Source organism: Zingiber officinale, chromosome 2B (assembly GCF_018446385.1).
Source record: "Zingiber officinale cultivar Zhangliang chromosome 2B, Zo_v1.1, whole genome shotgun sequence".
Taxonomy (NCBI): domain Eukaryota; kingdom Viridiplantae; phylum Streptophyta; class Magnoliopsida; order Zingiberales; family Zingiberaceae; genus Zingiber; species Zingiber officinale.
Window position 1 is genome coordinate 151,152,564 of NC_055989.1, and position 24,106 is coordinate 151,176,669.

General features: G+C 38.7%; 1 protein-coding gene across 1 annotated transcript; it reads right to left on the reverse strand.

The window, feature by feature from the left end:
* Positions 1-20,092: 20,092 nt before the first annotated feature.
* LOC122047871 (18.1 kDa class I heat shock protein-like) lies at positions 20,093-21,028 on the reverse strand. Its single transcript, XM_042609386.1, has one exon. The coding sequence runs from the start codon at positions 20,935-20,937 to the stop codon at positions 20,266-20,268; it is 672 nt and encodes a 223-aa protein (XP_042465320.1). The 5' UTR covers positions 20,938-21,028; the 3' UTR covers positions 20,093-20,265.
* Between the last annotated feature and the right edge of the window lie 3,078 nt (positions 21,029-24,106).

The window sequence follows — 24,106 nt, forward strand, 5'->3', positions numbered from 1 at the left end:
GTATGTACGTTTATGCCAGCTAATATACTTATGCTTATGTTTATATACATGCTCATGATTATATCTATTTCATGCTTAGTTTAATTACATGCTTATGCTTATGCTTATGCTTATGCTTATGCTTCTGTTCATCCTTAGTACAGGGCCGTCTCAAGGTTCCACGAGGCCCTAGGCAAAAAAAAAAAATCTTTAATAATGTTTTTTAAAAAATTAAATTTTTTTTATTCTTTTTTATTCAGACTTAGAACCGATAACGGTAGATTTATTTTTAAAAATAAATTAGATTTAAAAATTCATGTCGTGTAATTTTAATTTGATGATATTTCAAAGTTTTACTATTATCGACACAAATATATAAAAAAAATTCTGATGCAATTGCTAATAATTTAGATTTGGGTTCATAGTCCATTCATTCTATAATTTTTTTTAAAAAAAAAGTAAAAAGAATATTACCGAAAAATAGGAGAAGGATGTCTTCTTACCCTCTGTTTGGATGGAGTGAGGGAAGGTTCATTAACGGAAGGGGAAGGGAGGGGAAGTGAGAGGAAGTAAAGTATTTAACTTCTCCTTGTTTGGGAGGAAGGGAAGGTTCATTAACGTAACATGTGTCACTTTGTTTGGGAGGAAAGGAAGGGGAATGAAGGTTAAATAGATAAAGTTACAAAAATATCCTCATTTTTTAAATTAGATATTTTTCATAATATTAATATTTTTTTATAAATATAAATTAGATATTTTTAATAATAAAATTAATTTGTTATATTATCATTTAAATTAGTTATTTTTAATAAAAAATTAATCTTTTTATATTATTCATAATAAAATAATGAATTATCGATAATCAAGTAATTAAATGAGAAATAATGAAAATAATGATTTTAAAAACCTTAAATAAAATAATTTGAAAGATAACGTTGATAACGAGAATTCTTATTATTTAAAAACTTATTAAATTTTGATGGAAAAATTAAAAAATAGTAGATATCCTCTTAAATTTTGACGATAAAAATGGTTTCTCCTTTCAATTCAGTTAGAAGACGTGTCAGATCCCCCTCTAATGTTTTGGCAGTAAGCGAGCTGTGAAGAAGGCGAGGAAATTGGACTCCGACGATATAGAAAAATTAGAAATTGAAGTATTTCTTAAACTATTAAGAACAGGAATAAAATTGGAATAAATTTTTTTTTATTTTCCCTTCCCCTTCCTTACACCCCAATTCGGGGTGTAAGAAAATCTCTCTTTCCATGGGTAACGAAGGTTAAAGCTTACCCTTCCTTATCTTTCCTTCCCTTTCCTCACTCCTTCCCAAACAAGGTTCAAAGTTTCCCTTCCCCTTATTTCCCCTTCCTTCCCCTTCCCTCACCTCCTCCCAAACAGACCGTTAGAGAACATGAAAGAGAAAAAAATACATAGAACATTAATGAGAGAATGAGTAGATGTTCAACTAATTATAAAATGAGATGAAAGAAAAGAAATTAGATGTAAGGTCTTATATAGTTATATTATAACTTTAAGATTAGAGAATATAATAATTATAATTAATATGTAATTAAATATAGTTGTCATTGGAATTAATTGAAGAGCACAGTGGAAATTGAAATAAAATAAAATCAAGTAAAATCGTTACATTAGAATCAATGCAAAATCTGAAGCAAAATCTAGAGAGCATTATAATGGAAATCGAAGCAAGTCAAATTAAAGCAAAATATGCTACTAGAACGGAAATCGAAGCAAGTCAAATTAAAGTAAAATATGTATGCATGCGTGCATGATGCAGCTTGGGACTGCACAGTATATCTTTTAAATACAAATATTAGATATTAAATATATTATTTATTTTAACTAATAATGGACCTTAATTTTTTTGGGGCCCTAGGCATAGGCCTTAATGGCCTATGCCTTGAGCCGGGCCTGCCTTAGTATGTACGTTTATGCTAGCTAGTATGCTTATGTCTATGTTTATATACATGCTCCCGGTTGTGTCTATTTTATACTTAGCTTACGTACATGCTTAGGCTTATGTTTATGCTTGTATGCCTAAGTAGACGTCTATGCTCATGTCCATGATGTGCCAGTAAGTAAGACCTAAGTTACCTTTGATGTGGTTTCCCTTGGTACGCTAGATTATAGATGCTAACTAATGCATAACATTGTTTTGAACATGCTGAGTCTCTCGACTCACAGTTTATATCTTTTTTTTCAGACAATGAGATGAATGGGATAGGAGGCATTGACTAGTGAGCCAGCTCAGAACAAGGGCAGTACAACCCGAAGGCCTTCTAGATTAATTCCGCATGTAGTTATGTTTTCTTTTCAATCGTCTATGTAATTCTATTTGAAGTAAGGAACCATTATGGAAGTATGAGAAGTGAGGCCGCATGTTATGCATTATATATATGTTTAAAAAAAAACTTGGGTCGTTACAATTACGATCTCCTTGTTGAGGGGAGTTCGTGGGCACGAGGAAGAGCCGACATCTTGAGCTATCCGAAACCCTAGAAGCCTTGTTTCTTCTCGGTTGTGAGTCCAAGAAAGCAAAGGTAAGTGCTTTCTCACCTGCAGTAGGAGTAGTTTCGAATTCATGTTAGTTTCTTGTGTTTCCGAAGCTTGTTGTAAGGAGCAGTGGTTTAATTGAAATTTCTGCCGTGAGTTTTGAAAGAAAGAACATGAAAAGTTAAGTATGTGGAGTATTTCGTTTCTTTTGGTTTCCTGCCGTGCCACTGAACAGGAGGAATAGTTTCTTTTGGCTTTCGGATTTTGGTTGTAGAGAATAGTGACTTTTAGGGATTATTAGAATAGATCCAAGATTTTACTTTCTTCCTTGCAATTCTGTTAAAGCATGTTTAAAGATTTCGGATTTCAGTTCTGAGCCATTGGTTGGGTAGCCTTGCAAATCTCGATTTGTGGTTTGAAATAGCATGGATATCTGGAAGTGTTCGGATTGCAGTTTTGATCCGTTGGTTGTGTAGTGTAGTTTCAATTTCAGAATCTCTTTTGTTAAATCTGAGCATGAGGTTTAGATGTACTTTCTTGCTACCATTCATTCTAGGATACAGATTTGAGTTTCCTTATTCTAGTATCAGGTTTAGATATGCTTCCTTGTTACATTCATTCTAGGATACAGATTTGAGTTTCTTTATTCTAGCATGAGGTTTAGATATGCTTCCTTGCTACTATCCAGATAAGCATACAGAATTAAGTTCCTTGTTATCTCAATATGCATGAACGATTATATTTATAAGCATGCAGTGTTTGATATCTCAGTTGTAGGCTTCAGTTTTATATCTCTTGTATTTAGAGTCAATTGTTATAAGAAGAATTTCTTATCTTGCTCCGGATTTTGTACATAAACATTTATGAGTAATTATAAGCAAAGAAAGGTCAAGGTCTTAATTTCAGGTCCCAAATTCCAGCAATTGAGGATCAACAACACACCTAGTGCTTGAAGAGATGCCAAGGCATTATTTATATTAGAAGTAAGAAAAGATAACAAGTATTTTATTTGAAAAGGCTAGTACCCGACTTCCGAGGTTGTCGTTAAACAAATCCAGGTAACCGTTTCCGATGTCTCGACCCTGGTAAGACCGAGGTCTTTACCCTCGTAGAACTGGTGGCTCGCTACCCCAGTTTCTATTAGGGAGCGCGCATTGGTATTAAGCCTGAGCCCAAGAAAGAAAAGATTATTATTTTCAAGTATAAAAGTATAAGATTTTAAACAAGTGAAATAAGCTTCACATGAGTTTAAAGTTCAGCAAGTTTAGTTTCTGATATGCTAGCATGTTGTTTAGATTTTCATACTGTTGTTAGATGAGCGTAATCAGTTTTACATGCTTAGCATTTCAGTATGTTTTGATTCCTCTATTATCAGATGAGCATGTGTAGTATTTCTTTTAAAGTATTCAGTTTTAGATTTATTCTTATTCACATGCATATTCGAGTTTTGTGAGTTAGATAGCGCTTACTAAGCAATTTTGCTTATAGTTGCATTTCTTCTTACTGCAGATAAAGAAAAGGAAAAGCTATAGCGAAGGAAGACGACAAGGAGGTGCGAAGGAGTCAGTAGCGCTCCACCCTCACAGACTAGTAGTGAGGAGTGTGGGGTGTTACAAATGGTCGATTAAATATCATTACTCGCCGAGCAGTAAAATGTTGGTTGTTCCACTTGGGCAAATTTTACCCTAACCGGTATGGCATTCGGCACGCGCAGGTCATGCTCGCACACGAGTCAACATGGTTCAATGCAATCCGAATCTTGGATTTGCACCATCCCTGCACACCCACACATGAGAGAGAGTCTCTCCCTATGCATTTGTTCACATCCTCAATGCATGTGAATCAATATAAACTAACCAATATGCTTTGAAGCTCCCAATGTGGGACTAAAATCTCATTCACAATAGAGCTTCTATCCTCTTCCTCCTCTTCTCCATTCACACATATTCAACAATCACCAACATGAATGGAGACGGGTATATAATAGCATTCAGCAGTTGAGTCAAGTATATGATAGGTAGGTTTTACCCTTTAAACCTTTCATTGTTAAGATTTGGTTGCTTACTAGCTGATAGTAGACACGATGTCCTTGATCTATACTGTCGTCTGTGTAAGCAGTGACAAATCTCACCCAAGACTCTTCCTGATACAACTCAGTTCTCATGAGTGTGTTCGTTCTTGACCATGAACACACCTAGTTCTGTAAGAATCTCAAAGAATTGTGCCTCTAATTCTCTTCGAAGTGACCCCACTTCTTTCTCACATAGTGATCCCTCAAGAATTGTCATCTACTATTCTTGATCATTAAAAGCTCATCAACTTACCTTGGTCTAGTCAGTATTTCATTGGGTTATCCCCCACAGTCTGTCTAGACAGTGCAGATTAGTTGTCCCTTTGAACCTAGTTCTTGAGATCTCTAATCAGCATAGGTTGGATGTCCTCTGCACTAATCGCTGACAACGACATCAAGCTCATTCCTCGTGATGAGCTTGTAATTAACTCTCGATTTAACCCTTTGGTTAGCGGATCCACTAGGTTATCCTTTGACTTCACATAATCAATTGTGATAACTCCCGTTGAGAGTAGTTGTCTAATGTTATTATATCTACGACGTATATATCCAGACTTACCATTATACAGATGGCTCTATACCCAACCAATTGTTGATTGACGCAATGTATGCAAATTAACGGCATAGGTTTATGCCATCGTGGAATATATTCTAAGAATTACCGTAGTCATTCAGCTCTTCACCACATTTATCAAGAGCTACAAACTCAGATTCCATCGTGAATCTGTTTAGTACGATTTGCTTAGAAGATTTTTAAGAAATGGTTGCACCGCCAAGAGTGAATACATATTCACTCGTAGACTTGGAGTCTTTTATGTCAGATATCCAACTCGCATCACTGTATCCTTCGATCATTGCAGAATATCTCGTATAGTGCAGACCATATTCACAAGTATACCTTAAATACCTTAGTACTCTTGTTATCCCTTTCAGTGCTCAACACCAGGATTACTCGTGTATCTACTCAGTTTACTTACTGCGTAGGCTGAGTCTGGTCGTGTATAACTCATTAAGTACATCAGACTTCTAATCACTCAAGAGTACTCTAGCTGAGAGATATTTTCATCTCGATTTTTCGATAGATGTTGACTTGTATCTATCGACATTCATGTCAACGCAGTATCACCCTTGGTGAATTTCTCAAAAAAATTTATCCACATAATGAGACTGACTAAGAATATGTCCTTTTGTGGTTCTAAGAATTTTTATTCCTAGAATCGTATCAGGTAGGTCCATGTCTTTCATGTCAAATCTTGAGTTAAACATATCTTTAGTGGATTTGATTATCTTATCATTACTCCCAATAATAAGTATGTCATCTACATAGAGGCACAAGATGACATAGTTACTCTCTGTAACTTTCATGTAGACACATTTATCACATTCATTAATCCTGAATCCACATAGTCACCCATATTGACTCTTGCAATCCAGAGCTCAATAGAAGAGCATTCATCATCTCCTTTAGAGTTCGATTCTTTCGCTCAGCAACTCTACTTTGTTGAGGAGTATAAGGAGCTGTTGTTTCATGTCTAATCCTATGTTCATCACATAACTCAGCAAACAGTGATACATATTCACCACCTCGGTCACTTCGAACCACCTTAATCTTTCTATTAAGTTGGTTTTCAACCTCAGTCTTATAGAGAGCGAATTTCTCTATAACTTCATCTTTACTTTTGAAAAGATGCACATAATAATATTTTTTGTTATCAACTACAAAACTGATGAAGTATTTATTATCATCACGTATTGGCATACCTTTTAGGTCGAACACATCAGTGTCGATTAGGTCAAGTGGTTCGTTACTTTTTCAATATGTTGAAAGGATGACCTTGTCATTTTCGTTTCAACAGAAATCTCACACTTATGTTTTGGGTCAATGTGGAATGTAGGTATACTTTGCATGCTTATTAATTGTAACACATCGTAGTTAACATGTCCTAATCTACCATGCCACAAAGACGAAGACTCAAGCACATAAGTGGAAGAACTTTCATTTTTATTTTTCTTGGGTCTAATGGCCATTACATTGAGCTTGAATAACACATCATATACATAGCCCCTTCCTATAAACATTCAATTCTTGGACAATACAACTCTGTCCGACTCAAAAATAATGTGAAAGTCATGCATGCTTAATAGTTATCCGGATACTATATTCTTCCGAATCTCCAAAACATACAACACATTGTTCAGAGTAAGGTCCTTGCCCGAGGTAATCTTCAGCACCACCTTTCCTTGGCCCATGATGTTCGAGGTTGTTGAGTTCCCTATGAACAGCTTGTATCCAATGACTTCTTCAAAGTTGTGGAGCATCTCCTTGTTGCAGCAGACATATCTGGTGGCTCCAGTATCGATCCACCAATATCGCGGGTTTGAACCGATCAGGTTCAACTCAGAGATCACAGCGCAGAGGTCGTCCATTTCTGGTCCCTCGTTAAGGTTGGCCTCCTACTTCTTCTTCGGCTTTCTGCACTCCAAAGATTTGTGACTCACTCGGCCACAATTGAAGCACTTCCCAGAGAACTTTTTGTTGATGCCTCCTCTGGGTCCCATCTTGGAAGACTTAGGGTTCTTCCGTTTCGAGTTTTGACCTTGCTCGACCACGTTGGTTTTCACAGTAGCCTGAGAGAATAATTTTCTATTTAAACTCTTGTTGTCTTCTTCGATGCGAAGTCGAATAATGAGTTCCTCCATATTCATCTCCTTCCGCTTGTGCTTCAGGTAGTTCTTGAAGTCCTTCCAGCCGGGTGGCAGCTTCTTAATGATAGCAACCACCTGGAAGGTTTCACTCAAATCATCCCTTTTGAGTGAATCTCATGCAAGATCACCTGAAGCTCCTCGATTTGGCTGATCATCGTCTTAGAGTCAATCATCTTATAGTCCAGGAATCGACCCACGATGAGCTTCTTGGCCCTTGCATGGCTGCATCCTCCGTCTTGTACTTCTTGTCTAGGGGCTCCCATAGCTCCTTAGCCGTTCTCTTCATGCTATACACAGTGTACAGCAAGTCGGTAAGATAGTTGAGGATGTAGTTTCGACAAAAGAACTCAAAATGAGTTCATGCCTCCATTGCACTGATGGTCTGCGCATCATCATCCTCAGCACACTTAGGAGGGTCCTCAGTCAAGAACCGAGTCATATTAAGCGTGGTCAAGTAGAAAAATATCTTCTGATGCCACCTCTTGAAGTTCAGTCCACTGAACTTCTCTGACTTTTCCCCGTGGTTGATTGACACAGTTCCAATCGGGGTAGAGGGGGCTTGCACGTGTTGAGTCTGTTGCACCTCAACATTCTGTTCTGTAGTTATCTCAACATAATCGAGTCTGTTTCAAGATTGTTGGGAAAAGCAAACTGTTGTCGTAGATTTTTAGAGACTTAGCTGAATTTAAAATTACACAGAATTTAAATTCAACTTACAATAGAGATGACCTAAGTGCTCAGAGAAGTCGGTCGGACGAAGAGACCGACTGGGCGAGTGGAGAGTTCAGTCGAGCGAAGGGGTCGACCGTGAATCCCACCCAGCACTAGTGGTCACGGTGAACTAAGAGGCACCCGATTGCTATCACGGCACTCTACCGAGCAAGAGTTGTTTAGAGGAGGGAATACAGGTGGAGAATTTTTATTGCTTTTTGTGTGTTTTCTGCTCCTTATATGGTTTTCATTTGTATAATATGTATTAGCCTTTTTTTAAGTAATTTTCATGATATGCAGTTGATTTTCACTATAGGCGATTTTAACCAGCTCAAACTCGAGCTTATTTAACGAGTTAGAACTCAAATTATGTTCGTTTAATTTTTAAATGAATTATTTTTTAGTGGAGTTCGAGCCATTTGTAAACTCTTTTATTTTATTAGAAACCGAACTCCAGCTTAAGAATTAAAGCTCAAATCTAATTTAAACTGAACTCGAGTTCAAGGAAAAATTAATTGAGTTGAGCTCAAGCCTCATGCTATTCAGCTTGACTCAACTAAACTCAACCTTATTTATTTATGTTTTCCCCCTCTCCTCTTCTAGCCAAATTTCATGTCCTTTTGCCACTTCCACTTCCCCCAACTACAATAGAGAGATTGTCAATTAAATTTCTCTTTTGTCATGTCCTCAATAGAGAGTTACGTTATTGCTACTTTTGTCAGCCGTTGGTAACTGCAACCGTTGTCCTTTTCCAATTTTTTCGACAACCGACAATCTCTTCCTTTCCGACAAGAAACAACAAGTAATGATACCGTCGGAGTTCTTATTTTCATTATCAAATAATCAACAATATTAAATAGGCCAAAAGTAAAGTTCAAAATGATGTCAAATCTATCACATCGTTGGTCATATTGATTGTCATTGTTCTAGAAGATTTGATTGTTAATATAGTCGAAGAAAATATCAAATTTTTCTCAAAATTGAATATATTGATATTCAATGTCCTAAAAAATTTGACTCAAATTTCGCTGGTAGTACACCAACTCTAAGAGAACCAACTATTTCCCGAGGAGGACTTGCATCTTTAAATCGACCTCCACCCTCCTCTTGGCAATCTACAAGTTAATCATTTCATTATAGAGCATTCTTACTTTCCATCCCTCCTAATATAATTTCATCGATTATTGAGAACCCAAGTTGACATCCAAAATCTAGAACGACCATCATGTTATTAAGGAATATGATATTCTCACATAGGTTTTGCCTTATCATAGATCTGACATGGTACAAATAGGTAATGACTCATATTTGCAAATTACTCACCTTGAAAATATATTTTTCATTTACGTGGTCGAACTTTTTGTATGCTCAACACTTTTCATGTTCCTTCTATCACCAAAAATTTACTTTATGTTGGACCGTGATCGTTCGATAGAGGGGGGTGAATATCGATTTAAAAAAAATGTCGAAAAGAGTTAAGCGCAGCGAAAAATATAAGCGAATAGCGGCAAGGCTAACACAGATTCGTTTTTACTTGGTTCAGAGCCTGTGTCGACTCCTACTCCAAGGTCCGTACTCGTTGAGTACTTTCGTTAGGCAATTCACTAGCAATTAGAATATTGAATACAAATTGAGTACACGAATGCTAATAAAAATAATAATACCGACAAAAGGAAAAGAAAACAGTGCGTAGTCAGAGTAGCTTCGCAGCATCGCAAGAGCACTAGAGAGCAGTCTAAGAGTTCTGAGTTATATCTCAAAGCTCCACCATTGATCCTTCTTTTATAGGATGCTCGGGGCGCCCGGATCCCTTCCAGGCGCCTTGGTGTGACGTAGCAGACCCAACCAGCGAGCTACACATGTCGACAACGCGCTGGGGATAAAACTTGTCTCCGGGCACCCGGACCACCTTTCTCCAGAAACTCCTTCTCCTGTAAGACAAGGTTATTCCGAGGCAAATATATAATGTATATCCTGCAAAATAAAGTATTAACACAGTTTATAATTTTAACATAAAGAGTATGACTTAGAGTCCGTCTTTCCGAGACCGGAATCTAGTCACGATCTCAACTTAGATTTCCAAAATGGATCTAAGTTGGATCGATGCCTAAGTTCCCTTCCTGGGAACGCGTCCTCACAGCCACTTCCCTCCAGTGACTTACCTTTACTTACCTGCTAGATGTTCGGTCAGCCCTTCGACCCATCTGGACTTCTCGCCAGCTATCCGGTCAATCCGTCGACCTAGCTGGACTTCGTACCAAACGTTCAGTCAGCCCGTCGACCCGTTTGGACTTCATGCCAGCTATCCGGTCGGCCCGTCGACCTAGCTAGGCTTCGTGCCAGACATCCGGTCAGCCCGTCGACCTGTCTGGACTTCGCCTACACACTTGGTCAGAGTGTTAGATCAACAACAAAACTAACTTAACCTAATTTGTCATTCATCAAAATCTGGGTTAGACCTGTAAGACCGTTGGGCCGGCTAGAAGGGGGGGTTGAATAACCCTGAAAAAAAAAACAAAAGCAACCCTTCTCGAACTCTTAAACTAACACTTGTATAAAATTAGCTAAGCAGAAATACAAGAAAGAAACGAGGCACCGTGTTTGACTTGGTTACAACCGGGGAGGTTGTTAATCCAAGGAAAGTGATCGCACTAAAAACTCCTTCGGGCGGAGAAGCCTCTTACACCGATGAAAGCACAAAAACAGAAGCTAAACTAGAACAGTGAGCGCACAAGTGTTTGGAATGCTAATTACTGAGATGATCTGAAGCTTCTGGACTAAGGCTATATTTATAGCCTTGGTCGGGGCGCCTGGAAGGGTTCCGGGCGCCCTAGGGGGGATAAAACTTTATCCCCCAACGTCCAGAATGCGAAAGATGCGTTCTAGTCAAACTTCACGTTCCGGGCGCCCCGGGCTGCTCCGGGCGCCCCGGACAGTTCCGGGACCTTTGCTCCGTTTCAGTCCCGCCTCGGTCTGGGTCTTCTACTCCGGATCCGCTCGCTTGGGTGATCTCTGCCATCCGGAAAAGGGCTCACCCGAACCCAACTTCCGGTCTTCTAGAGCGAGCTTCCCTCCGGCTTCTCGTCCCTCGGAATCGCTGCGTGTTTCCTTCTCGTCCGCCGGCGTACTCATCCGCAGTCTTCATCCCTCGGACGCACCCTTGCTAGCTGCGTCTCTTGCTCCCCGAGCAATCTTCCGCTCCAGCTTTCGTCCCTCGGAACCACCGCACGCTTCCTTCTCGTCCGCCGGTGTACTCTTCCGCAGTACCTCGTCCCTCGGACTACCGTCCTTCTCGCTAGCTGCGTCTTCCGCTCGACTACCTGTGTTCCTAAGCTCCTGCACACTTAGACACAAGGTTAAAATAAACAGGACCTACCTTAACTTATTGATCACACCAAAACAACCTTGGGGTTCAAACAATCTCCCCCTTTTTGGTGTGATCAACCCAAGTTAAGCTAGGGTTAAAATAGACATAAAATTGAATTAAGTAAATTAACTTAAATTGTAATTTAAGTGCAAAAAGATAGAAAAAATTAAATCTATCTACCTCCCCCTAGACTTATACTTTCCCTTCTCCCCCTTTGATCACAAAAAAATGGGGTTCCAAGAAAAATAATCTAAGGGTTAAAGACTACAAAAAATCTAAGTTTTTAAGAAATTTAGAAAAAATTTCTAAGTAATTAAAGCTGAGATTTCTAGTTTCAAAAAAAATTCTTAACTTAGGAAAAAATAATTTTTGAGAATATTTCTAAGTATATAAATAAAATCCAAAAAAAATCCTAACTTACATTTTTAAGTATATATATATTTTTTAAATGACTTAGGCAAAAAAAATTCTAAGTAGGTAAATTTCTAATTTGAAATAAAATGTTTTGAATAACCTTTTTCAAGCACTAATTAATTCTTGTATTAATGCTTCATTAGTAAGTTAATTAAACATTTATTTCAATATTTTGGCTTCCAGGTTGTGGCGAGGCACTAGGCCTTCTTGGTTATTGGAGCAACAACCACTTCCTTAGACAAAGCCTCATAAAGAAATTCTTTGTTTAATTTTCTCACTTAAAGCGCTAATTTTACTTTTAAAATTAATTTAAGCATGATTTAGGAACCCAATATAAGTTCCAACCTACTGGATTAACTAAAAAGTTTTTAGGGACATATTTTCTTGAAATGTTCCTAATTTATCCCGGGTGATATTTAAAGTACCAATTTAAATTATTAAATCTTCTAACATTGGTTTTAGATGAACATGCATAATTGTTTAAGTTATCTATTTGAATTTTCAAATTTTGATTTTCTAATTCCAATTTCTCATTTTTTAATTTAAATTTATCTAATTCTTCTAAGGGACAAGACTTAGCTAGAATTACTTTTAAATTTTTATTTTCACTTTCTAATTTACAGCAGTCTTTTGTTAAAAGTTTAACAAACTTAAACATTTTATCGGGAGGAAGAGATCGTACCTAACTTACCTTGTCGATCTCGTTGTCCGTTTCTCCCCCTGAGCTGCTACTTTCTTCTGACGTGTCTCCCCCTTCATCGATGCTCTCGATGCTCATTTCGGAAGAGCTTGAATCGCAGTCGTCGTCTTGATGACTCGCCATTAGTGCGAGTCCGGAGAATTCTTCGGCTTCCGATTCGGACGAAGTATCGTCCCACGTCGCCTTCAGGGCCTTTCGTTTATGGATAGGCTTCTTACCCTTATCCTTGTCTTTGTTCTTCAGCTTGGGGCAGTTGTCCTTGACATACCCTTCTTCGTCGCAATGGTAGCATCGGATAGTTCTTTTCTTTCTACCCTATGGATGGTTAGTTTTTCTAGAATTGTATAACTTTTTAAATCGTCTTACCATCATTACCATTTCCTCGTCGTCGAGAGAAGATTCTGATTCAGGTTCGTCTCTCGAAGCTTTGAGGGCGACGTTGTTCTTTGGCTCCCTCATTCCTGCACATCTTGACTCATGCACTTCAAATGTTGAAAAAAAATTTTCGAATGAAATTTTTTCTAAGTCCTTCGAAATGTAAAAAGCATCTACTAGTGATGCCCATTTTGAATTTCTAGGGAAGGAATTTAAGGCGTACCTGAGCGAATCTCGGTTACTTACCTCTTCTCCGAGATTCGAAAGTCCGGTGATGAACTCCTGTATCCTCGAGTGTAGATGTGCAATTGTTTCACCTTCTTCAAGACGGAGGTTGGTGAGCTGGTTGCGAAGTAAGTCCCGTCTCGCAAGCTTGGCTTCGGATGTTCCTTCGTGTAATTCAAGGAACTTCTCCCAAAGCTCCTTTGCCGAGTTGTAGGTGCCGACACGGTTGACTTCTTGTGGCGGAAGTACAGTTAGCAGATGGAATTCTGCTTTCTTGTTTGCCACGTACTCGGCCTGCTCTTTCTTTGTCCATTGATTTTTCGCTTTGCCCTCGGGAGCTTCAAAACCATGTTCCATTGTTAGTAATAAATCAAAATCGGTACCGAAAAATACCTCCATGTGCTTCTTCCAGCTTGCAAAGTCCCCCTCGAATTTTGGTGGGTGGATGTTAGATCCGGCCATCTCGTTGCTTCGTTCGGCGGTTAGTCCTCCTGAAGCGTCTCGGCTCTGATACCACTTGTAAGACCGTTGGGCCGGCTAGAAGGGGGGTTGAATAGCCCTGAAAAAAAAACAAAAGCAACCCTTCTCGAACTCTTAAACTAACACTTGTATAAAATTAGCTAAGCAGAAATACAAGAAAGAAACGAGGCACCGTGTTTGACTTGGTTACAACCGGGGAGGTTGTTAATCCAAGGAAAGTGATCGCATTAAAAACTCCTTTGGGCGGAGAAGCCTCTTACACCGATGAAAGCACAAAAACAGAAGCTAAACTAGAACAGTGAGCGCACAAGTGTTTGGAATGCTAATTACTGAGATGATCTGAAGCTTCTGGACCAAGGCTATATTTATAGCCTTGGTCGGGGCGCCTGGAAGGGTTCCGGGCGCCCTGGGGGGGATAAAACTTTATCCCCCAACGTCCAGAACGCGAAAGATGCGTTCTGGTCAAACATCACGTTCCGGGTGCCCCGGACTGTTCCGGGCGCCCCGGGCTGCTCCGGGCGCCCCGGACAGTTCCGGGCGCCCCGAAGCAAAAAGTCAACTCTGGTTGACTTTTGCGTCCGGGACCTCTACTCCGTTTCAGTCCCGCCTCGGTCCGGGTCTTCTACTCCAGATCCGCTCGTTTGGGTGATCTCTGCCATCCGGAAAAGGGCTCACCCGAACCCAACTTCCGGTCTTCTCGAGCGAGCTTCCCTCCGGCTTCTCATCCCTCGGAATCGCTCCGTGTTTCCTTCTCGTCCGTCGGCATACTCATCCGTAGTCTTCGTCCCTCGGACGCACCGCGTGCCGTCCTTCTCGCTAGCTGCGTCTCTTGCTCCCCGAGCAATCTTCCGCTCCAGCTTTCGTCCCTCGGAACCACCGCACGCTTCCTTCTCGTCCGCCGGTGTACTCTTCCGCAGCACCTCGTCTCTCGGACTGCCGTCCTTCTCGCTAGCTGCGTCTTCCGCTCGACTACCTGTGTTCCTAAGCTCCTGCACACTTAGACACAAGGTTAAAACAAACAGGACCTACCTTAACTTGTTGATCACACCAAAACAACCTTGGGGTTCCAACAAGACCGTTAGTGCTAACCGCACCAACACTTTACGTGCATCAATTTGCTCTAGATAATAATGTGTTCTTTTAATTTCCTTCTCATCATTGCTTTATAAAAGATCTTGTGATAAGAACCATTCTACTCCGAGTAAATATTAAAAATGGTCTCTATCATTACCAATGTATTTATTGGAGAACACATTGATAAATTTTATTGGCACGCATGTCTTGATCATTCGTCTCTACGTCTTGTTTAGAATATAATTAATCAATATGATTTACCAATTTCTTTAGCCTCCTCATCTTATTTATGTGAAACTTGCATGTTATGTCATTTGTAGGGTGCTGATCCTATTTTATCTAATCAGGATTTTCATTATTATGTTATTTGTATTGATAAATTTAGTAAATTCACTTGGATTTTTCGTATGAAAATAAAGTCTAATTTCTTCAATATTTCTTATCGTTTTCAAAAACATATTAAACGTACTTTGATCACAAAATACTCTCATTTCATTCTAATTAGGGAGAGGGGTATCAAGCGTTTCATCATCAGCTTACCTCCTCCAATATCATTCATAGGGTCTTCTGTCTCCACACTCCTGAACAAAATGGATCCGCAGAGAGAAAATATCAATATATAATTGAAACTGCTTTTCCTCGTTTTAATCATGTTTCAATTCCTCTTAAATTTTGAGTTATGTCATCCAAACCACAGTCTACTTTATCAGTCGTTTACCTACTCCAATGCATCAAAACAAAAGCCCCTGGAAAAACTTATAACCGCTCTACAGATTACTTATTCTTTCGTATTTTTTGTTGCACATGTCATATTTGGTCATGACCTTACTCTAAACATGCCCTTGCTTGCAACAATATGTTTTCCTTGGTGATAGTAATTTGTATTATGGGTACCATTGTCTGCATATATCGATTAAACGGATTTATATATCTTAACATGTTACTTTTGATGAATTCCTCTTTTCATTTATTGTAATTACCTCCGCCACTCCTTTAGATAATCAAGACACCTTTCTGTTTCACCAAATAGTATATCAGAATCTCCACGGTTGCTCCAACAAGTCATACTCAAAGTCCAAGGGAGGATGGAATTTTGAGTCTTGCTCTATCTCCACTAGTTCCTACAGACTCAGCAACTTGTGATGTTCCGATATCTAATCCTGATTCTCATCAGTCTGACCACTCATCTCCAACTAGTTCCGATAATGATACTCGTCATCGTATGCTTCCTGTAAACGAGATATATGCACGATGTTCACCAATTTCCACCTGTCAAAGCATGCCTCGTTTGTAAGGCTTTAGTCGATAACTACATATTGACTTCAATGATACTTTAATTTAGTCCGGTGATTAACATTATAACTATCGGATTGTTACTATCTAGTGTTATTAGCTCCAATTGATCGATACGACAATTAGATCTCTCAAATGTTTTCCTTAAGGTCATCTTGAAGAAACAGTTTTTATGGAGCAACTACCAGGATATATCCATCCGCAACTTCCAACACATGTTTGCCAAATTAAGAAGTCTATATATGGTTTTCGATAGATACCTCATGCATGATTTCATCGTCTATCTAACTGGCTTCATATCCAAAGATTCTTTGGCTAAAAAATTGATTCTTCCTTATTCTACAAATGCAATGGGAAATTTATGATCTTTATTCTAATTTATATGGATGATATTTTAATAGCCGACAATGATCAAGAAGGCATAACTACTTTAGTTTCTTATATGTGATCTCGGCAACGCTCGCTTTTTCCTTAATAGAGTTTCTTCCACATTTTAAAGGTTATATTCTCTCTGATAGCAAATATATTATTGGACTTGTTCAATGAGCTAAAATGGATGGTGCACATCCAATCTCTACACGGATCATTGAAGGTAGCTTTACTACACCTTCATCCTCCTCTACCTTAGAGAACGGGCCAATCCAGGCCTAGTAGAGTCGCATCGGTCGGGCCTAGTAGAGTCGCAACAGATGGAGGACGTAGTGACATAATAATCAAAAGCGTGTAGAAGTTCTGTTTTGGCTACTGGTCGAATGCTCTTTTATAGCCATTTTCGGGAGCCTAGACCACCCCCGAACGCCTAGATTGAGGCATATCCGATCTTTCTTCGTCACTGATTTATCCATGTCCGTGCGTCTAGACCCGGTCCGAGAATCTGGATCCAATCTGGGTGCCTGGAGCATTGACGTGTTCGTGCCTCGTAGAAACTCTATCTCTGAAACTTCATCCATCTCCAGGAACTTGGACTGGTTTGGGCGTACAGACTCTGACGTATGATGGCCAATTAGCATGCACCAACTCCTTTGCTCAGATGCTTAGGTTTGGGCCAATCCAAGCGCCTGGATTTGGTCCGAGTACCCGGACCTCTGGACTCCTGAATCCTTCTTAGGTGCTAGGAGATCTTTTTTCCAGCCAACTTGTAGTTTTGATTTCCTGCAAAACACGTTAGTCCACACTATAAAAATTACCCTACAAAATAGAATTGACACATTATTTATGACTTAGATCATTTCTTTCCAAGATCATGATCTAGTCATAGTCTCAGTTTAGATATCTGAAATGACTCTAAGCTAAACTACACTTATAGTCTTACCTGGACTCGTCCTCACCGGATCTCTTTCCTCTAGTGACTTACTTTCACTTACCATTTGCAGTCACTTGACTTGCCTCTTGACCCACTGGGTCTTCTTGCCAATTGTTAGGCCCGCAGACCTAATTAGACTTCAGCTAGTTGTCATGTCCGTAGACCTAGCTAAATTTTCTATCAGATATCATATCACACCTTGACCTATCCACACTTTATGTCAGTTATAAAGTCCTCAGACCTAACTAGGCTTCAGTGTGATGTCGGGTACTCTAGACTCGTTAATTCTTACACACTCAGTAAAAGTATTAGATAAACATAACATCTAATTTTAAATTATTTATCTTTCCTCAAAATCTGAGTTTGACCATTGGTGCTAACTACACTAACACATTCTACTAACGAGTATGTTTTATTTCTTGGGCGAAATCTTATTTCCTTATTTTCAAATAAGCAACCTACTATCTATCCCTCGAGCACCGAAATTTAATATAAAATTATATCTAACGTGACGCCCACTGGCGGAGGCAGGGGGGCGCGAGGGGGTGCGGAAGCACCCCCTTGCTTTTGGAGGAAAAAAAATAAAAGTTTAATTATGATTAAAAAATAAAGGATATAATTGTAATTTTTTAAAATTATTGGACTTTTTCATAAAAATGTCATTAAAACACATTTTCTCTCCTTTCTTTTCCTGCTGCTGCAACTTTTTTTTTTCTTTTCAGTCGCCGAACCTTTTTTTCCCTAAGTTAATCCTTCTTCTTTTAACCAAAAATCTTAATCGCACTAAGAGATTTCATTATTTCTCCCTGGTCTCCTCAAACTGTCACCCTCATCTTTGTCACCTCTTCACTTCATCGACGCCTCACGCCAGTAACGCCACTACTGTTCATGGTTTACCTATTTCGTCGACGTCGCTACCACTGTGCTCCGCCGGTGATTCTCTACAACAAACAAAATCTCTTCAATTTTAGGTGAATCTTATTCCTTATTTCATCTAATTTTAACCAGCAAAATCTAATGAATAAATTTTACAACATTTTCAACAGATGAACATTCGTAAGATCCAGTTGCCTCCTCTTGTTTGTATGTCTAAATCTGATGCTTGTGGTTCAAGTATTAAAAAATAATTTCTTTATTGGTATGTCCATATTTTTATCTCTGTATTATTATCATTATCAATTTAGTATTCTTTTAATATTTTTTTTTATAGAAATAAATTTTTTTTAGTCTTTTCTTTGAGCACCCTTCTAAATTTTTATCTAGATCCGCCACTGGTGACGCCTCTATAATATCTTCTTTTAAAATTATATTTCCCCTAACCACTACATCCAAAATCTAATGTGACAATATTAGAGTGATTTATTTTATGATAAATTTAAATTTACATGATCACATCAAAATCTATTGTGAGAATATTAGAGCGATCTATTTTATGATAAATTTAATTTTACATGATCATACCAAATATATAATTTTTATTTTACTCATAAACATGTGATAACTTAACAATAAAAATTTTCAATTTCTTTTATCTTTATAAAATTACTGATATATTCACTGAATTATTATCTAGATATCAATTTATCAAGTCAGCAATTAAATTTAACTCTAGTTGAATTTGTCAAAAGATGAAGACAAGTATAAAAAAATAATAATGAATAATAATCTGCTATTAATTTTAATCAATCGTGAATTGTGATTATAATTAAGATCTATATGACATGTCCTTTTTTATTATTATTCTAATAATTTATATAAAATAAATTCTTTGACTACGTTAATGTTAATAAGATATATTACCGTCTGTTTTATATTTTATTTTTTCCATTCCTATAATTCTATCAAAGGAGAGGCCGAAGGAGGTCTTAAAGAGGAAGAAAAGGGCCGGGGAACGAAGGCGAAGCGTTTGAACGACACGTGGCCGGATTGCGTGAAGAGGAAGAAAAGGGCCGTTTTTCCTTTTGACTCCTACGTCCCATCATGTCCTCCTTCCCCAACTTTCCCCAACTGGTTTGCCCTGACTTTGAGTCTAAGTCGAGTCAGGTCGATGTGACTCCATTTTAATCGAGCTTGTACCTGCCATGTGACTTCCGTTGTTATCCTCCACGTCATAACATGGGGAAAAAATCACTCTTCTTTCTGATGTCGTATCATAAGAATCAGCAAAATAAAAAATTAATTTCTTTTAGTACTCTCTAGGTTTTTTTTTTAATTCGAGCTTACTTTTATTTGATTGTTGATTTTTTTTTTCTTTCTATTTTTAAGATCTATTTAGTTAGTTGGTTAATTATACTTATATTATAAATTTAATTGTTTGTTTAAAGAGCTATAAATTTAATTTAAGGGAATTGTTAACAAATTTAATGAGTTGTTAATTAGGTTTAAATGATTTTTTTATAATGTAAAAAATATATATTTTTTAGAATTTATTTATTTGGGATGTTAAATAAGATTAAAATTTTCCACCCAACGTCAACTCGCATCACAAGCACGCCGCGTGTTCCTACATCGTTCTCCTTCAGGTAAGACTTCTAGGTATTCGTTTTCCACGTAAATAAAAGGAACTAAAAAAATTTCATGCGAGAGCCAAGCCTTCGAGGCGAAGGCATATCTTAGTGGTCCCCGGTAGCTGTATTCATCTTTTGCACCGAGTATTAAAAAAAGTACTAAAAATTATCAAAAGGAATCGATCAGATAGCGACTGAAGATTCGGCAATTCGCCGACAGCCAGGAGAGGAGCTTCTCGTTGTGAATGAGAAGTGTGAGCTTTTTGAGGAATGATTGGGATTTGATCACTGAGAGTTTGGTGGCAAACTACTGAATGGGAATTGTCAAACAAGCACGAATCAGAGTAACAGAGTTCACGGAGTAAATCCGACTGGTAAAACTCGAAACATTTATACAATATTTATTAATAGCATCTTGCATCTAATACAGTAACGATAGGCCACACAAAGATCGAAGAGAAGCCAGACAACAACCCTAAATCACGAAACGAAGACGAAACGAAGAAGCAGGCGAATCGACAATGAGGCATCATGTCAGAAACTAGGAACTAACCGTAGATCTTGATCGACTTGCCGCTAGGCTTCTTGACCACTTTCTTAGGCACGGTGACCGTGAGCATTCGGTTCTGCATCGCGACCTCGACCTGATCCGCCTTGACGTTCGCCGGCAGGCGGAACCTGCGCAGGACCTCGCCGCCGCTGTCGGTCTTCTTCTCGCGCGCGACACGGGGCCTGGTGTCGGTCTTCTTCTCGCGTTGCCAGGTCTCCGTCTTCTTCTCGCGCTCGACACAGTGCCAGGTCTCGGTCTTCTTCCCGCGCTCGACCCGGTGCCAGGTCTCGGTCGTCTTCTCCCGCTCGACACAGTGCCGGATCTCGATCTTCTTCTCGCGCTCCACACGGTGCCGGGTGTCGGTCTTCTTCACGCACTCGCAGCGGTGCCGGGTGTCGGTCTTCTTCTCGCGCTTGTAGGTACGCTCGCCGCGGATCTGGACGGAAGATCCGCCCACCTCGACCTTGACGCCCCTCTTTTTCCGGCAGGAGAGATCGGCCTTAAAGACGCGAGCTTCGCAGGTCTCCTCCCAGTTAACGCGGGCGTCAGCGACAGCCATACGGAAGCGGGGGTAGGGGAGGTCAGAGTAGAAGGGGTCGACAGAGAAGGGATCGACGGAGCTGCTCCGCCGGGGATCGAAGCCGAAGGGAGTGAAGTCCGTGAACGACATCTCTTGTGGCCGGATTGCGTTAAGACGAAGGAAAGAATCTTCTACGCGACGCAGCAAGGAAGGGGTGGTTTTAATAGGACAAGCATGTTGGAGATTAAACTTTATGTTGGAGTTTAAACTTTATTTTGATGTTGATAAAATTTATGAAGATAGAAGGATGAGATGATAAATTTGATTAAATTTTATGATAGAATTGTTGAGTTATCATGATAGGATAAAAGTTTCATAGAAATAGAATTTAAAAAAAAAATCTTGATTATTAGTATTTATCTAATAAACCTATAAATATGTACCTACTTTTAATAAATGAAGTAAGTTGTGTGTTTTATTTTATTATCCTCTGAATAAGTCTATAAATATGTACCCCTTTTTAATAAATGAAATAAATTGTGTGTTTTGTTTTATTATCCTCCTCTCCACGTAGAGATTCTTCACCTCTTCTATATTTTTTCCTTCTATAATCCTTTTATTTCTTCTCTAATAATTTCTTTTTTCAACAAAGTGGTATCAGAGATATGTCGATGTTTCCTATCCCTCGTCTTGTTGATTTGAAGTATGGCAATTGGAGTATCCAAAAGAGTCATGTCGATGTTTCCTATCCCTAGTCTTGTTAATTTGAAATATGACAATTGGAGTATCCAAAAGAGTGTCTTACTGGAGAGTGAAGGCTTGTGGGATATTGTTGAAAGAGGCTATAAAGTGCCTCAAGAAGGAGTCGACAAAAAGGAGGCACAAAAGACGGCAATGGCGGAACAAAAGAGAAAAGATAAGAAAGCTCTTTTCTTTATTTATAAAGCTAAGCTACTTTTGAGAAAGTAGCTGAAGCTACAACTTCTAAAAAGGCATGGGAGATCCTACAAGTAGCATACAAAGGTGATGAAAGAGCAAAAAGTATTCGCCTTCAAATCCTGAGAGGGAATTTGAATCGTTGGAGATGAAAGAGTCCAAAAATATATCAGACTACTTTACAAGAATATTGGTTATTGTCAACCAATTGAGAAGAAATGACGATAACATTGAAAATAGTCGCGTCGTAGAGAAAATTCTACGCTCATTGGAACCAAGGTACGACTATGTAGTTGCGGCTATAGAAGAATCAAAAGATGTGAAAGAAATGAAGGTGCAAGAATTATTAAGCTCTCTACAAACACATGAAGCAAGAATGCAAAGAAAAAGGAGAGAGCCTATGGAGTAGGCTCTACAAACCAAGCTCACCATTATTGACCAGAAAGAATAGTCAAAGACCGAAGGTTCGCAAGAAAATGGCGGTGGCCGTGGTAACTTCCGTGGACGTGGCCGAGGTAGAGGTCGTGGCAGGGGCTTTGCTCGAGGCCGAGGAAGAAGTAAAGACAACAATCAAGGTAGAGACCAAAGGTATGACAAAAGAAATGTAAGATGTTATACTTGCAACAAATTTGGTCATTATGCAACGGAATGCCGCTCTAACAATGTGCAAGGGAATGCTAATTACGTGACAAAAGAAGACAATGACAATGATATAGTTTTGCTAGCAAGAAAGGATGGAGATTCCACAAACAAGAATTTGTGGTATTTAGACTCCGGGGCAAGCAATCATATGTGCGGGCGTAAAGATATGTTTGTCGAGTTGGATGAAACGGTGAATGGACAAGTTTCATTTGGAGACACGTCCAAAATCGAAGTAAGAGGCGTTGGTAAGATTCTTATCAAACTTAAAGATGGAGCTCACACATACATCACTGATGTTTATTATGTGTCTGACATGAAAATAAATACTATTAGTCTTGGACAATTGCTTGAGGAAGGTTTTAATATGCAACTAAAATATGGTAGTCTTCGTCTGAGAAAGCAAAGCAAACTTATTGCTCATATTCCTATGTCTAAAAATAGGATGTTTTCTCTTGATATTAAGCATGTTACTGCAAAATGTTTAAGTGCATGCATAAAGGATATTACATGGCTATGGCATATGAGGTACGGGCATGTAAACTTCAGAGCTCTAAAGTTTCTCTCAAGTAAAGGAATGATGAATGGTCTTCCTCATATTAATGCTCAAGATGATATCTGTGAATGGTGTATTCTTGGCAAACATCCTAGAGCAAGTTTTTCGAATGAATCACACAATCGAGCTAAGAAGCCTCTTGAACTCATTCATACGGACATATGTGGGTCAATCACTCCGACCTCCTTTGGAGGTCGTCGATATTTTCTAACCTTTATTGATGATTTTAGAAGGAAAACTTGGGTCTATCTTTTGATGAATAAAGACGATGCTTTTGAGAAGTTCAAGGAATTTAAAGGATTGGTAGAAAATCAATCTGGCTATACTATCAAGGCAATGCGGTTAGATCGTGATGGTGAATTCACCTCAAAAGAATTTGAAAAATTCTGCAAAAATCATGGCATCTGGAGGCCTTTAACATTACCTTACTCCCCTCAACAAAATGGAGTTGCTGAAAGGAAGAATCGAACTATTCTCGACATGGTTCGAAGTATGTTCAAAACAAAAGAAGTACCCAAAGAATTTTGGACCGAAGCTGTAAACTGTGCGTTGTATTTGCTAAATAGATCTCCTACAAGAAATTTAGAAAGAATTACACCTCAAGAAGCATGGACCTGATACAAGCCATGTGTATCTCATTTGAAGATTTTCGGGTGTATTGCCTATGCAAACATTCCAGATCAAAGAAGAACGAAGCTTGATGATAAAAGCTTACCTTGCATTTTCATTGGCTACGATGCAAGATCGAAGGCTTACAAACTCTATAATCCAGTGAATAAAATGATTATCATAAGTAGAGATGTTGAATTTCAAGAAGATGGTGCTTGGAATTGGAGCACTAATATGGTGATGATTCAAGAAGAAGAACAAGTGAAGGAGAAAGAACCAACTCCACCACCATCACCTACTTCTTCATCACCCTTGGATGAAGAAGATCCTCCACTATAAAAGACAAAAAGTCTTCAAGAATTATATGAGGTGACAACTCCACTTAATCTCATTTGTATTTATGCTAATAAAGAAATTATATCTTTTGAAGAAGCTATTAAAGATAGCAAATGGAAGAAAGCTATGGATGAAGAGATGAAAGCAATTGAGAAGAATGAAACTTGACATCTTACTACTTTGCCCGATGGCCATAAACCCATTGGTGTGAAGTGGGTTTATAAAGTGAAGAAAAATGCTCAA

Coding starts and splice junctions, on each gene's coding strand:
- LOC122047871 (XM_042609386.1), bottom strand. CDS start 20,937: ATGTCGTTCACGGACTTCACTCCCTTCGGCTTCGATCCCCGGCGGAGC.